Source organism: Gopherus flavomarginatus, chromosome 10, assembly GCF_025201925.1.
Source record: "Gopherus flavomarginatus isolate rGopFla2 chromosome 10, rGopFla2.mat.asm, whole genome shotgun sequence".
Taxonomy (NCBI): Eukaryota; Metazoa; Chordata; order Testudines; family Testudinidae; genus Gopherus; species Gopherus flavomarginatus.
Window position 1 is genome coordinate 67,874,184 of NC_066626.1, and position 14,745 is coordinate 67,888,928.

Genomic DNA, 14,745 nt, shown 5'->3' on the forward strand with positions numbered 1-14,745 from the left:
TCACTGGGTTCCAAACATTTTTATTTCACATTCACCTGCCATAGACAGTAATTTAATAGCACTGTTGCCCATGTTACTGAACACAATGAAGAACCTGGGTTTTTTAGCAAAGAGGACATGTTGTACATTAGCAAGTCTAATCCAAACAACTTGCTGTTGTGTACAAGTTGTCCGAACTATAAAATACTGTATACAGATGTTCTATAAAAATTCACAAGGGGGTTCAACAAGTTTTTGAAGTTTTCAGGGCCAAATCCTTCTGATGTACATTAGAGCTTCACTGACTGCAAAGGAGCTACACCAGTTTACACCAGCAGAAGATCTGGGGCTTAATCTTTCCAAATTGCAGCTGACAGAGAACGTGTGTTGACAGATGGATTTTTCAACCCAACCAGTGATACCTGAAGATCCGTGATTAAAATCTAATTTGTCTGGAACTAGTTAGTTAATAGCAATCCCCCTCTACATAAATACTGAAGTTTCAAAGAAAGTGGTATACAACAGCTACACTTGCTGTAATAAAAATATAGAAGTCTATAATCTTACACTAGAGAATTATGCAAGTTAAGATTCCATTTGCTTGAGTCTTAACCACCAGGATTCACATTTCTTATTGTCTGAAATCTTATCTGTGGCTAAAATGTAAAACTGAAGTAAAATCTGTCTTCTTAGCAGGTGAAAAAAGGTGAAAACAAATTCTCTGTTTCACTTTTGGCTAAATTTATCAAATCACTGCTTATTTACTACACTCTCTTCATGGTGTCTGGATTTATTTTTTCAAGTATGTTACAAAATTACAATACATATATATATTGTCCTGAAGTTAGAACTAGTGCAGTATTAAATCCAAAGTACAAAATAATCCTATCTTCCTCATTGTGAAAAACAAATAAATAAAAATTAGACAACATTCCTAATTTACTGTACTGCATTACTCTTTACTGTGTAATGGAGGTGATCAGGAATAAACAGCCACTGGACAACGTAATGCAGAACGGAATACAGATTGAAAAATAAAGACATAGCAATATACATGTATCTAGGCATTGCAGTTATCAATGTTACCACAGAAAGTATTCAATTTATGGACCGAACAATCAATTATAAAATTCACTGGCTAGAGGAGTTCCTCAGGAAGAACTGGCTTTCAGCTTGGATAGCAGCATTTCATTCTTACGGCACTCCTGTTGATAAAAGTAAATAGATTTTTAAATGTTAACTATAATAGTTATGGTACCTATATTCACATCATCAAGACAAAGCCTTCTGCTGTGAGAGCTGACAAGGAGGAATGTAAAAGGAATTTCCATTTGTCTCTTTGGGGCAACTTTATGGCTCTTTCGTGCTCCTTTAGTGACACAAAAAGGTGATAACATGGGTCAGGATGGAGCCCAATGTATGGTTATGACATGTCTAAGTGACAGTGACATCTAACTAGTGATTTAAGCCTTTTTACGTTAGTGACAAAAATGTTTTTACTAGTTTTCGTGCCTGCCGGCAACGCAGAGTGAGCTGGAGTTTTTTTGACTCATGAAATCAACGGAATTGTTAACTTGGTTCCAATGGCAGGACCATTATTACAGGCGCTGATGCACAAGGCAGAAAGAATCTAGCTTTATGGTCAGTCCCAAATTGAGTTTATGTTGCTGGTAGTTATGAAATTCATCTTTTTTCCTTATAAACTGAACTAATTTGAAATGAAGGTCATTGATACCTGATCTGGAATCCTGCAATGCCATTTTGCACAGTCTATTTTCAGAGAACCACTACAGCAAGGTCAAGAATTAGGAACTTGTTTTCTGTTCCCAATAAGGTTACTATCATCTTCCAAGAGATAAAACAAGAGACATGCCATGGTGTGGAAATTCCCTCAGAAGACAACTGGTAAGGAGGGATTTTTTCACTCTCCATGGAAGCTTACTTGCTAGAGAGGATGGGAACTCCTACCATAGTCATAAAGTGGCTAAGCAGCCTGTCAGTCTCCCAGAGATATATGATACAAGGCAGGGGAAATAACCCAGCAAACTACAATAGATTAGAGAAAGCAGCCTTTTCTAACATGCAAACTCCAAAGATCTTTTGCACAGCAGTGCTATTTTGGCATTCGCTCTCAGAGACAATAATTAACAGAAGCACTGGGAAAGCTAAATTAATGAAATATTAACTGTACTTTTGCAGTGTTTAGATGACAAGACTGTGCATTTCCTCTATTATTTTACTAATGAAAAAATATACACAGTGCAGACAGTATCGCACAATTTAAGAACCTCTACAAAAACCTACTACTCTTCCCCTCTTCTTCAAAAGACAGATTCTCATGCCACAAAAGGCTATATGTTAACAATATTCCTATTCTATTAATTTAACAACTGCCACCAGGAAACACAGACCAAACTTGTGCCCTTCATACAAAGACAGCTCCTTGCGTACATCTTCATCACCTCCATGCTGCACTAATTATAGTCCCTTTCATGGGTTTCCAAAAAAGATTCCATTAGACAACTGCAATCTATTCAAAAGCTTTGATAAACAGCCCATAATTAAAATGCTTTGTACAGTTACCTGAACTGTTAAAGAATTGCTTAGTATTTGAAATACACTCCAACCCATCCTCTGTATTATAGATAATCAAGTATGAAAGAAATCCCCAAGTCCAAGAACATTTAGAAGGTCAGGATGCCCTATCTTTGTCAACTATGAAACACTGAACATATCTGGTACAGATGATCATGGCATGTCCCACTGCCAAAACGTTATGTAAACTGAGAAATCATAAATTATGACATGCAAGAGAAAGCAAATTTACATGCTGAATTGCCTCACCTTCAGTTTTCATACATTACAATTTCTACGTTAATTCCGTTATAGAGAAAATTACATTCACTGGTTACAGTAGCTTCCATGCAAGGATCTCAAAGTACAACAGCTCAGTGGACTAGCTAAATAGTATACCCATTTTACAAAAGGGTTAAGTGCTGGAGCAAACCGATACCTTAGTCCACTGTCCGCGCTACATGGAAGACTCACTAATCTACTTCCTCAAACTTGCCATACCGCCCAGCATCCATTCCCGTGTATCTGACAAGTCTTTCCAGCATATCATCCAGGATAAGCACCCAAAAAATTTACAATCAACGCATAGAACAATGAGAGAACAATCTACACATAGAATGATACAATAATAGATGGATAAAAAGTATCTTTTTCTATGGAGAAAGACAAGATAAATAGTGAAGCAATCATCATTATTTTAACAGGTATTGTTACGGTATGTTAAAAACCAAAACCTTTAACTGAGCCACTATGGACATGCACGTCTAAAAAAAAAAAGGAGACCATTAAAACTTAACTCTTCTTCATGGGATTTTCAAAAAAAAGTGAGTTGTCCTAATTCTGCTCCCATTGAAGTCAATGGCAAAGACACCATTGACTTCAAGGGGAGCAGATTAGGCCAACGAGTGCTTTTGAAAATCTCACTACCTCCAACTACCCAGGAAGGTTGCCTTTAACTTACAAGCAAATCAGGCCTGTTCTAATAAACTAATTAAAATTGGAAACCAATTTGCATCCCTGTACCAGGGTTCTTCTCAATGAGATTTTAATGAGCTAAATAATAAAACTTTAAAAAAATCACAATTTATAGGCCAATGAAAGATCTTTAGGTCCACCTCTACTGCAGGAGTTCCAGTAATAAAGACCAGTTCTCTACAATAATATGAAGTGAATTGGAAAGATGACTGGGGGTTTCCTGAGAGCTTAACCTCTCCTTTGATTTGACTCAAGAGATAGAAAACCCAAAGGAGGCTTGTGAAAGTTATTGACGTGAAAGTACTTCTTGGCAAGCCAACACATCTAGACATTTGTCTGTTAACAACTGGAATATTTGTGATCCATCTCAAAGTGACCGTCTTTGAGCAGGATGGCTTTTAAGATTATTCTTAAACCCACTAGTTGTTTTACTGGCTCAAATTCTCTCTACCCAATACAAACAAAAAATGCTCTTACCTCTTTAAATTCTTTCACCGTTTTAAAGTAAAGCCTCTGTTTCTCTAGCAGTTCCAGGTATTCATCATTTAACTGGTCTCTTCGCATTTTGTTTTCTTGTTTCTTCTTTTCTATCTGTTTTTAATGTGCACAAAGAATGAAAGACCATGTACTGTACAAGGACCAGAAACATCAAATACATTTCCACGTAGACATTAGAGAAAGATGTTTCACAAAAGACACATAATGGACTCCGCTGATTCCTTCAATGCAACAAATATTTAGGCCTAGATCTTGCAAAGACTTACTCTAAGTCAATGGAATTACTTACAGTGGACATGTTGAGCATGCATGTGTGTCTTTGTGAGATCAGGACCTTTTTTACCGACTAGCATTCAAATATGGCGCAAAATTTTATTGAAATTAAAATTACAGGTGATAAGAACACCCAAAATATTTTTACAACAAAAATCAGAGGGGTAGCCGTGTTAGTTTGGGTCTGTTAGAGGATGGAGACAGCCACCTTGGATGCCAAATCAAACCTTCGCTACTGCATCAATGACTTTTCTTGTAAAAGCAGCAAAGAATCCCGTGGCACCTTATAGACTAACAGACGTATTGGAGCCTGAGCTTTCGTGGGCCACGAAAGCTCAGGCTCCAATACGTCTGTTAGTCTATAAGGTGCCACGGGATTCTTTGCTGCTTTTACAAGAAAAGTCATTGATGCAGTAGCGAAGGCTTGATTCGGCATCCAAGGTGGCTGTCTCCATCCTCTATTAAATTTGGAAAAATCACAGTTGAATTTTTCTACTAAATTTGCCAGATTACTCTCAATTTAAGGGTCAGGAACAAAAAGTACGCTGACATTTTTAATGCAAGTATTTTATTACTTGATGCTTTTTGTCTCCAGCCAATGACTCCAGATGGCGTGCTGTAAGTAAAAGATGAACCCGCACTTAAAAATATAACATTCTTCATGTTCCAGATATACCCTGTATATATTATTTCTATCTTGTCTGTTCCTGTGGGAGACACTGGGGCTGATTCTCCACTGCCTTATGTTGTCATATACTCCTGTTCAGAGAGGGTGTGCAGTGCTGTCATTCTGATTTGGTAGCAGTTTGCACAGAGGTAAGGGATCACACAAGATTCCAGGCAGTGGAGAACTGGGCCTATAAATGGAGAATCCCCATTTAGAGAGAAAGTCATCACAGAGGCACTTTCTATTGCTATAAAACGTTAATGTGAGCTGTTTGGGAAGCACCTGCAATTTCTGCTACTGTTATTCCAAACAAAGAACCAGGATGCTCCCTGAGGAGAGACGCTAACACACACACGGGTAGTTCGTATTGAAAAGCTGCACTCTGAGTTTCCAGCACCTAAGGCAGAGTGAAGAGGATCAGTGCTAGTGGCTTGGCACTTGGTGTACATAAACAAGAGCAGACAGGCTCTGTTGGGAGTGCTACTGAGGAAAACAAAAAACACTCCTCCTGCCTTTAGCACAATGGAGCAGTCTGCTGCTTGTCTTCTGAAGTACATCTCTTAGCAAAGAGAAGGGCAAAGAATATTCAGTCAAGTGAAAAACCCTGCTCCACTGACTATGTCTATCCCTCTCCTGCTCAAATCCCTTATAACCTTCCTCAATCTTGCCAGCAAGGACTTGCACTCCCCTCATCAAACCTTAAACACTTAATGTAAAATTATTTTAAAATTGTATTTATTTCATTTCATTTATTAATGAAAACAATGAGAAACGAATACAATATGGACATAGTTAAACCTCCATCATCCCACCTTTGCCTAATACCTCTCCTTGTGGCTGGTCATGTCAAATCTAAACTTGACCCTTCAGGGAGGGACTGTACCTGTAGGGTCTCATGATGATAACCCTAAGGCATTACATACAAATACTCATTAACAAATATGTACTAATGCATGGTCTGTATAGCACGCATATTTTTGGTGATCAACAAAGAAATAGGTGAGATTTTCATTTACATTAAGGCCCCTTTAAAACTGCACTTGGCAATGTAAAGACTCCTTAAAATAGGAATAAGATTGTATTTATACCCATTTTTGCACCTGTATCTGACACTAAAGTGGCTTTGGTGTCAGCAAGAATCATGCCCAACACATTTAAGTTAAGAACCTTTTATTTCAAGGTAAAGGTGGGGAAAGTCTAAGTTCAGTCTCTTGGGAAAGACTAACTGTGGATGAAGTGGTGAAAAAGTTCAGGGGCAGGAAAATCTGCTGAAACTGGGGGGGGGGGGGGAGAGAGAGAGAGAGAGAGAGAGAGAGAACACACCCTTCCATATGAAGAGACAGAGTGTGTGAACACCCTTCCACATGCAGCTAATCTGCCTGTTCAAAGGAGTAAGGTAAGAAGCTTCTACTAGGTGAGGGATCAATATAAAAACCAAGAGGCGAAGAATATGAGTATTTTATACCAGTGTTTTGCTATCTCTGAACCGCTTTAGTCTGAATTAATTCTTGTTCAAAGAGATGTTTGTTAGTTATAGACCTACAGGCTTGATAATTCTCGGAACACCTACACAGTTATTTTATACTAGAGGAGGCCATTCAGCATGACAATCTGTAATGGAGTCATGAGCCAAAGACCCAATGCTGCTCTTGAGTGCACACTAACATCCTAAAGCAAAAAACACTGTTCTAAAGATATAATCCCCTTTGCAGAGGATGGATGAGATGCACCTGTTGCTGCTAATTCTTTCATGCTTTTTAAAATATGCAGAATAAGTACCACCCAGCAAAAATGGTTTCTAGATTGCTAGCCCTACATGAATCCAGTTACAAACAGACACTCTCACTGCATCTGGTGCCTCAGAGCGGCTCACATCCCGCAGAAGTGCACCTTCTGCCAGCAATTGAAGGTTAGATCCTGAATGAACCAGGAGTTAAAGGTGAAACTCCTCCTCATAGAGGGTGCTTTTAAACCAGCATCCGACTCTGGTCCTGAATCCTCTCCCTGGTGGAGATCCTCCCTACAAATTGAAGGCTCCAGGGATGGAGAGCGGTGAGCCGACTCCCCTCACAAAGCCTCCAAAAAGAGAGCTGCAAGCCCTCAAACTGACCTCTTGACGAGCCAGAGGAGATCCCTGGCGCAACTGGTCACCTCGGCACCAGCAGCTCCAAAATACTGTATTAAGACAACAAGTTCCACCTCAGGGCCTAAAGACCTGAAGGGCACAGAATCTGAAGCAGCAGCAGCACTGCTGCCAAAGATGAGAGCAGTGGTACTGGTACTGACGGAGAAGTCCTCAGCACCGACCGCCTCAAAGCAACTTCAGACCACATGTCCCATAAAAGATGGTCGGTACTGACAAAACACCACTGACAACCTCTGATGGTACCGATCACAATGATGGTACCACAGGAATTTTGCTTTTCTAGGGATCTTATGATTGCGAAGACAGCAGTCCCTGCTATTCAATACCAGGACTCTTAAGACTGATGCATCACTTCACACTCTAAAGGATTCCAGACCCACGCTATGCTCTCTAGGAATCTACACACTGGGGCAGAAAAGAAAATTTAGTTCACAACCATCTTAAAGATCCCAGCCATGCCAGTTCCTCCCACAACAGTGATACTACGAGCCACAATGAAAGACTTAAGATGCAAAAGCAGAAACAGGCAGTTTCCCAATTTTCAATGGCTTCAATGGCAACCCAACCTCTGTCTTCAGTGCAGCAGGACTGAGACCTCACAGCCTTCTCTCACATAGCAGTTGCAGATGCTGTATTGTCAACAACCAATGATAGTCATCTTTTTTTCTGGATAAGTAAATGGTTGAACTTTTGTTTTCTTAAGTGGAATCAAACAGGAGAGCAGTGAGAGCTTGCCTGGTCTTAGAGGCAAGGGGTCAATTCATAATAGATGAAGGAAGGAGTACAAGAGATATCAGTAAGGCTCCTCTTCCCTCACTCCCCCACAAAATCCCTTTGATTTTCTCAGCTGTCACCAATTAAACAAATTGTGGAGTAGCAGAGGGGGAGGAGGAAGAACAACTCTGAACAACTGTTGACATTTTTAGAGTTTGCTGGGGTTGTTGCTGCAGCAATTAAGTGTCATTAAAGAGGTTGTCAGCCTTCCAGAACAAACAGGCATAATTACAGCTATCTTCATGAGTAAAAAATAAGCTGCTCTGAAATATTTCCATAATCTTAATAAGTGCCTCAAGATCAAAGAATCTCAATGGGCTTGCTAATGAAAAAATTGACCAAAGCAAATAATCAACTTCATTACCCTTTATGTCAGGCAGAATTTGTCCATTCTATTCAAAAACCACTGCCCAAACAATTAGAGACAATTCACTGCAAATTTTCAAGTACTGAAACATCTCTCTTCTCCAGGAGAGTGGCTAATAATACATTCTCCATTTTTACAGAAGAACTTCATGCTAAACTGAATTCCACTGTATCCATGTTCTCTATACATAGGTTTCATCATATTAATTTCTGGAAGTCCTTGTGTGGCTATTTATCCGAATAATAAAGAAACAGCATGGAGAGTCGGTAACTCTCAATGTGTGACTTCTGGTCTAGTGTCTTCCCTGATACTCTGTCATGCTTGAGATTTCAAATGAAAGAAAGAATATAATTAAAGAAATCCTAATGTCACACATGATTCTTAGTTCTTAAGAATAGGGAATCTCAGTGGGTTCATCCACTAGGACTGGTTGACATGGTCATTAGCTAAGCTAAGACTCACAAGTGTTAAAACATTATTCGGGGAAAATCAATAATACTTTTTTAGGTGAAAGGAATAAAGCAAAGAAAGTAAAATAAAAAACAGACATCCAAATTGCAATATTTACATTACATTTACAAAGGAACACGCAACTTCAAAAGGTACTCAGGACCATCCTCCAGTGCACAAGACTGCCTATGATCTCTTCAGTTTCAGCTTTGATACTGCTGCCACTGAAGAACAACCTTAAAGGGACTGGAGAAATGTGCATGAGAGCACTCCACTGAGCACCAGACCCCACTCTCATGGACACCAAACGCCGAACTCCCCACTTCAGTGGTGCTGAATCAGGCTATGAGTCCCGATGACTGATCTATATTGTAATACCAGAATCTAACTCAAATGCTGCAACCTGTCTGGAGTGAGAGACGTGCTGGTATAAAGACAGTTCTGGTCTATTCACTAAAATTTTAGTTACAGGCTCTTATTAGGGAATAGTACAAAATAGAAATGATGAGACTTGTCAGGTGTTTAATTAGTTTACATCTCATCACACCAATTTATTTTTAACCATCCAGACTTGTCTGAAATAATTCCAAGCTTCTGCCAAAGAAAACAAGAAGGAACAGTCTAACCTTCATTCGATTCTGTTTAATTCCTTCTACAATCTGTTCCATCTGCCGCAGAAACTGCTCACGAGCACCAGAAGAGGCCATTGCTCTGGAAGAAAAATGGATACTGATTGAGCGGCGAGGGAGTTGGACCAAAAAAGGATTTCCTCTACAATTTTTATCTATCCTGAATGTAGAACTTTCAAAATAGACCTACGCAGTATGACTATTTGGGCTTAAAACTACAGCTTTTCTTTCTGCAGAGTGTAAAGAGATAAAAAGCAGATTCAGACAATCCAAGATAAAAGACAGAGGGACAGATGATCAGCTGGTGTAAACTGTCACAAGTCCACTGGGATATATCACCAACTCTATTAGATCACCCAATTCATCTCCCTGCCTTGTGCAGGATTGTTCCCTTTGCTAGTGTTTTGTGCAGTGATAAGAGCTATTGATGGACCAAAAGCATGGTTTCAAAATAAGCGTTTAAAAAGAGCAGCTTATGTGAAAAGCAGGAATGGATTAGAGGACTGGCATGTCAATAAGAACTTTAAGCAGAGTTTTGTTTTAATGGTTATAATTTACATTTTTGATTCAATAATTATTTTGGTGTAAAGTACAAACACTGCTATACTATTCCATGCCTAACTATAAAACTGTGGTAATTTTAAAGATAAAGTGGTTATCTAAGTATAAACTGCTCAAGTGAACCATTGTAGCAGGGTGCTGGTGCAAAGGCACCTAATTAGCCCCTGCTCAGCCAGCCCCAATCAGGGGAAATAGATTGGGGCTGGGGAGAAGCCTGGTGCCTGGCCTTTAGAATTGGCTGCACCTGCCGACCTAAGGATTCAAAGGCTATAAAGGCTGGCTGACAGCCAGAAGAAGGGGGAAATGGTCAGGGGAAGGTCAGTCTCCAGACTGAGGGCAGACTCTGGTTAGGAGAAGAGATTATCAGGCCTGCAAGCTCTGTATGTAGCATAACACTGGTGGTGGGAGAACGCTGTGTAAATAAAGCCACAGGTGCTGCATAACTAGAAGCCTCTCTGAGCTTTACTGGGGCAACCAGTGGGCCCCAGGAAGAGGGGCGGGCAGAGGACTTGTCACAACCATCAATATATTTAGTTTGCTTGTTACAATTAACAAGTTAAAAATGTTTCTGTTATAATTGGGGTGGTTGCTTGTCATGGCAAGAAAATTGTCAGAGTCGATACACGACTTTATCAGGATAACAAAAGCAAAGGGCACAAATTCATAGGAAAATTTAAAAAGTCATGATTTCATTATGATGAGCAAAATATATGTCATGCACTAAAATATCAAGCTATTTAATAACAGAAATAATAGTTCAAAACTATTTAACACCCTAGTTTCTTTCCCATTTTTCACTATACTGGACAACGATAGAAGTACATTTGCAAAAATTCACATTGGAGCATTGCTCAACAGGCTGTAAAGGCCAAGGGTAAAACCCTAGCCACATTGAAGTCAATGGCCAAGATTTCACTCCTAGACTTCTGTGATCCAACCATCACCCCCCTTTTTTTTTTTTTTTTTTTTTTTTTTTTAAAAAAGAGGTTTATCATAGCAACTCTAGGCTATAACAAACATATGCTTAAGTTATAGTTAAGAAACGTGTGGCGTCTGTAGTTATTTTCATATAACACAAGCTTAACTTGACAAATATGTTAAACAAGGTTTTTAAAAATGCCGGTAAGTTAGAAGTATGAAAAAAAAGTGTTATCTGAGCAGTTTTAGCATAATTTAACATAATACAATACCAAGAGCAAAGTATTAACATGTACATTCCACATGTGTTTTTAAGTAATTATATTACTTCATTTGTGCCAAGCTAATGCATGTGGCTATCAAAAATTACAAAACATGTACTGGATCTTACTCAGAACTGGCCATTACATTTCAGAAAGTTTAAATAAGAATCAAAGTTTTGCAAGCATTTTTGAACAATTTCCACCCCAATTTTTCCAACCAACTATAGATGTATGAGTAGACACCAAGAGCTAATGACTTAAGTTACTTACTGCTGGAAATTATCATGAATTGAGTTCAGCAAGTTAACCTGGTGAAGACAAAAACACATAGTTGAAAATATGCATCCTTCTCTCCAACACCAACATAGATTTTCAGTTACTTTAAAATGTGATTCAGCTCAGAAGAAAGTCAACTGCATAAAAATGCCATCTTGTTTTTGCAGAGCATTGCATGAGGCTGTCTGCATGTACTGAGAGAGTTACAATCAGTTTACCTTAGCAACAAAAACAGTTTTACTGCTTTTCACTCCTGTTAACTAGTGCAGGGTGAAGGGCCTGATATATTTAGAAAAATCTGCATTGGTGGAGAAGCTACACCAATGTAAAGCAGAGCTTACATCATAAATGCCGCACACCTATGTTACAGCTTAACTATATGGATATAACGACACTAGTGAAAATTCTGCTATATAGGCAGATTTCGCAAACCAAACCACTTGAGGGTTGTACAAATGTCAATGAGGGCTGAATGTATAACACGATTAAGGTGAACAGGTGTAGTAAGGGGCACCATGTGGCCTGCAGAACTTATATTACTGAAAATAATGGGATACATGAAAGGACTCTGCTTGACTCATGGACGCCAAACCGTGTTTGCAGGCCTTGAAGTGGAACAAACATCTTTAGTAGTAAACTAGGCACATTCGACAGGTAAACTATTAAATATGGGATTCCACAATGCAGTTTTCAGAGCAGACCCACACATTTCCAAAGGGCCTGAATGAAAAAAACTGAATTCGAAAGATCTGTTAAAAATTCATTTCTTTGTGGAAAAAACTTCACTTGGACATGCAAACCAGGCAACTGGTTGGCACAAATGACACTATAGACACATTAACTTTCAATCAGAGTTAGGCACTTGTAATTTGTGCCTTTGAAAACTTCCTCCATAATTACTTGATTTATTAATACACATTTAAAGGCTCTTTGCAAGCTTGTACCTAACAGCATATGGAACGACTCTTTTATACAAAATGAAAATTGAGACTTGCTTGGGAATCTTAGTATTCTCTCCAACACATTTAGAGAAAAAGAAAAAAATCAGAGAAATTGTTGATGGGATGCTTTATCATAGCTTTGAATAGTTCATTCATATTAGTCTCCAGTGGAGAAGAAGTGAGGTTTTCCAAGGTACAATTTTGCCTTTTGACGACGGATGTTTGAAAATGTGCAATCTATACTGCAAGAATCCAATACTGCAAATACTATACTTAGTGTTTACTAATGTGCGTATTCCCAGTGGGAATACGATAAGCACACTGCATGTTAGAGTTGGCAGAATCAAGCCCCAACCCTAACAGAGTTAAATCAATGATTTCAAAAGAGTATTATAAGCATGCAGAAATCCACTTCTTACTACTTAGAGGTTAAGATTACTACTAGAGGTCAGAAAATTTTTGACAAAATTTTTGTTTTGACCCACGGATGTGTCATAAACAGATAGCTAAGGGTTAATGTCTCTTTCACCTGAAGCACCTGACCAGAGGACCAATCAGGAAACCGGATTTTTTCAACTTTGGGTGGAGGGAATTGAGTGTCTGAGTCTTTTGTCTTTGTTTTCCGTCTGCCTGCTTTCTCTGAGCTTTGGAGAAGTAGTTCTACCTTCTAGTCTTCTGTTTCTAAGTGTAAGGACAAAGAGATCAGCTAGTAAGTTATATGGTTTCTTTTCTTTGGTATTTGCATGAATATAAGTGCTGGAGTGTTTTGATTTGTATTCTTTTGGAATAAGGCTGTTTATTCAATATTCTTTTAAGCAATTGACCCTGTGTTGTATCATCTTAATACAGAGAGAACATTTGTACTTATTTTTCTTTCTTTTTATATAAAGCTTTCTTTTAAGACCTGTTGGAGTTTTTCTTTACTTCAGGGAAATTGAGTCTGTACTCACCAGGGAATTGGTGGGAGGAAGAAATCAAGGGGAGATTTGTGTGTTGGATCGCTAGCCTGATTTTGCATTCCCTCTGGGGGGAATAGGAAAGTACTTTTTGTTTCCAGGATTGGGAACAGAGAGGGAGATTCACTCTGTTTGGGTTCACAGAGCTTGTGTCTGTGTATCTCTCCAGGAGCACCTGGAGGGGGGAAGGGAAAAAGGATTATTTCCCTTTGTTGTGAGACTCAAGGGATTTGGGTCTTGGGGTCCCCAGGGAAGGTTTTTCAGGGGGACCAGAGTGCCCCAAAACACTCTAATTTTTTGGGTGGTGGCAGCAAGTACCAGGTCCAAGCTGGTAACTAAGCTTGGAGGTTTTCATGCTAACCCCCATATCTTGGACGCTAAGGTCCAAATCTGGGACTAAGGTTATGTCATGGTGGCAGCGGTGGGATATAGACAGAATCCAGAAGCCAGTAGGAATATTATATTTTTCTTTTCTCTGCTAAGGGCTTTTTAGCAGAGAGAAACAGTTGGTTTTAAAAGGGAACCAGAGAGAATTTTTTTTTTCTGCTCTCTCTCGCAGTTTGTGGCTTGCATGTTAAGGGTCTTTTGTCATGCAATTGCCCTCCCATTAGGAGGCAAGTACCAGCACTTATAGGCATGCAAATAAAGTGATTTTTCTGGTTTCCCTTCATTGAACATTAGCTAGAGAGAGAAAAGGAAAATTAGCTAAAGGCACTGTTGCTAGGCAGACTTCAGGAGGCAACAGAGAACCTGCAGTTCAGAAGATAAACACCGGAGGGCACCCCAACACAAGAAAACAGGAATCATGACTTCTAAGGCAAAAATTGAGGCCGAAGAACAAATCAAAGAAGCTGAACACAGGCGACAACTGGAAATAAAACAAAAAGAGATGGAGATGAAAGAAAGAGAAGAACAGATCAAAGAGGCAGCCTACCAAAGAGAACAGGCAGCCAAAGAGGCAGCCAAAGAGGCAGCACACAAAAGAAAACTAGAAGAAGAAGAGATGGCCTACCGAAGGAAACAAGCAGAAGATGAGTTGGCCCACAGAAGGAAGCAAGAAGAAGAGGAGGCGGCCCACCGCCGAGACATGGAAAAACACCAAAAAGAAATGGAAAAACAACAAAAAGAAATGGAAAAACAACAAAAAGAGAATGAAGAGAAGGAAAAACAGAGAAAACATGAACTGGAGATGGCAAAAGCTGGGCTGCCTGTGCCAGCCAACCCTAACAACCCGGCGCCAAATATTGCTCCACAGCACAGGAAATTTCCCACCTACAAGGCAGGTGATGACACCGAGGCCTTCTTGGAAAATTTTGAAAGAGCCTGTCTTGGGTACAACATCCCCGAAGACCAGTACATGGTAGAATTGAGGTCACAGCTCAGTGGACCTTTAGCAGAGGTGGCAGCTGAAATGCCTAAGCACCAAATGAATGACTATAAACTTTTTCTAACCAAGGCCAGATACAGGATGGGGATAACCCCAGATCATGCCCGTCGG

General features: G+C 39.5%; 1 protein-coding gene across 2 annotated transcripts in view; it reads right to left on the minus strand.

Annotated features, from left to right (window-relative positions):
• The window catches only part of CCDC93 (coiled-coil domain containing 93), a 104,422-nt gene continuing 89,677 nt past the window's right edge, over window positions 1-14,745 (minus strand). For both annotated transcript variants that reach the window (XM_050916021.1, XM_050916020.1), the window contains 4 exons: window positions 11,345-11,382; window positions 9,330-9,414; window positions 4,006-4,119; window positions 1-1,184 (listed from right to left, as the gene is read on the minus strand). In XM_050916021.1, coding sequence (XP_050771978.1) covers window positions 1,131-1,184; window positions 4,006-4,119; window positions 9,330-9,414; window positions 11,345-11,382 — 291 coding nt within the window. In that variant the 3' untranslated portion in view covers window positions 1-1,130. The remainder of the gene's footprint in view (window positions 1,185-4,005; window positions 4,120-9,329; window positions 9,415-11,344; window positions 11,383-14,745) is intronic.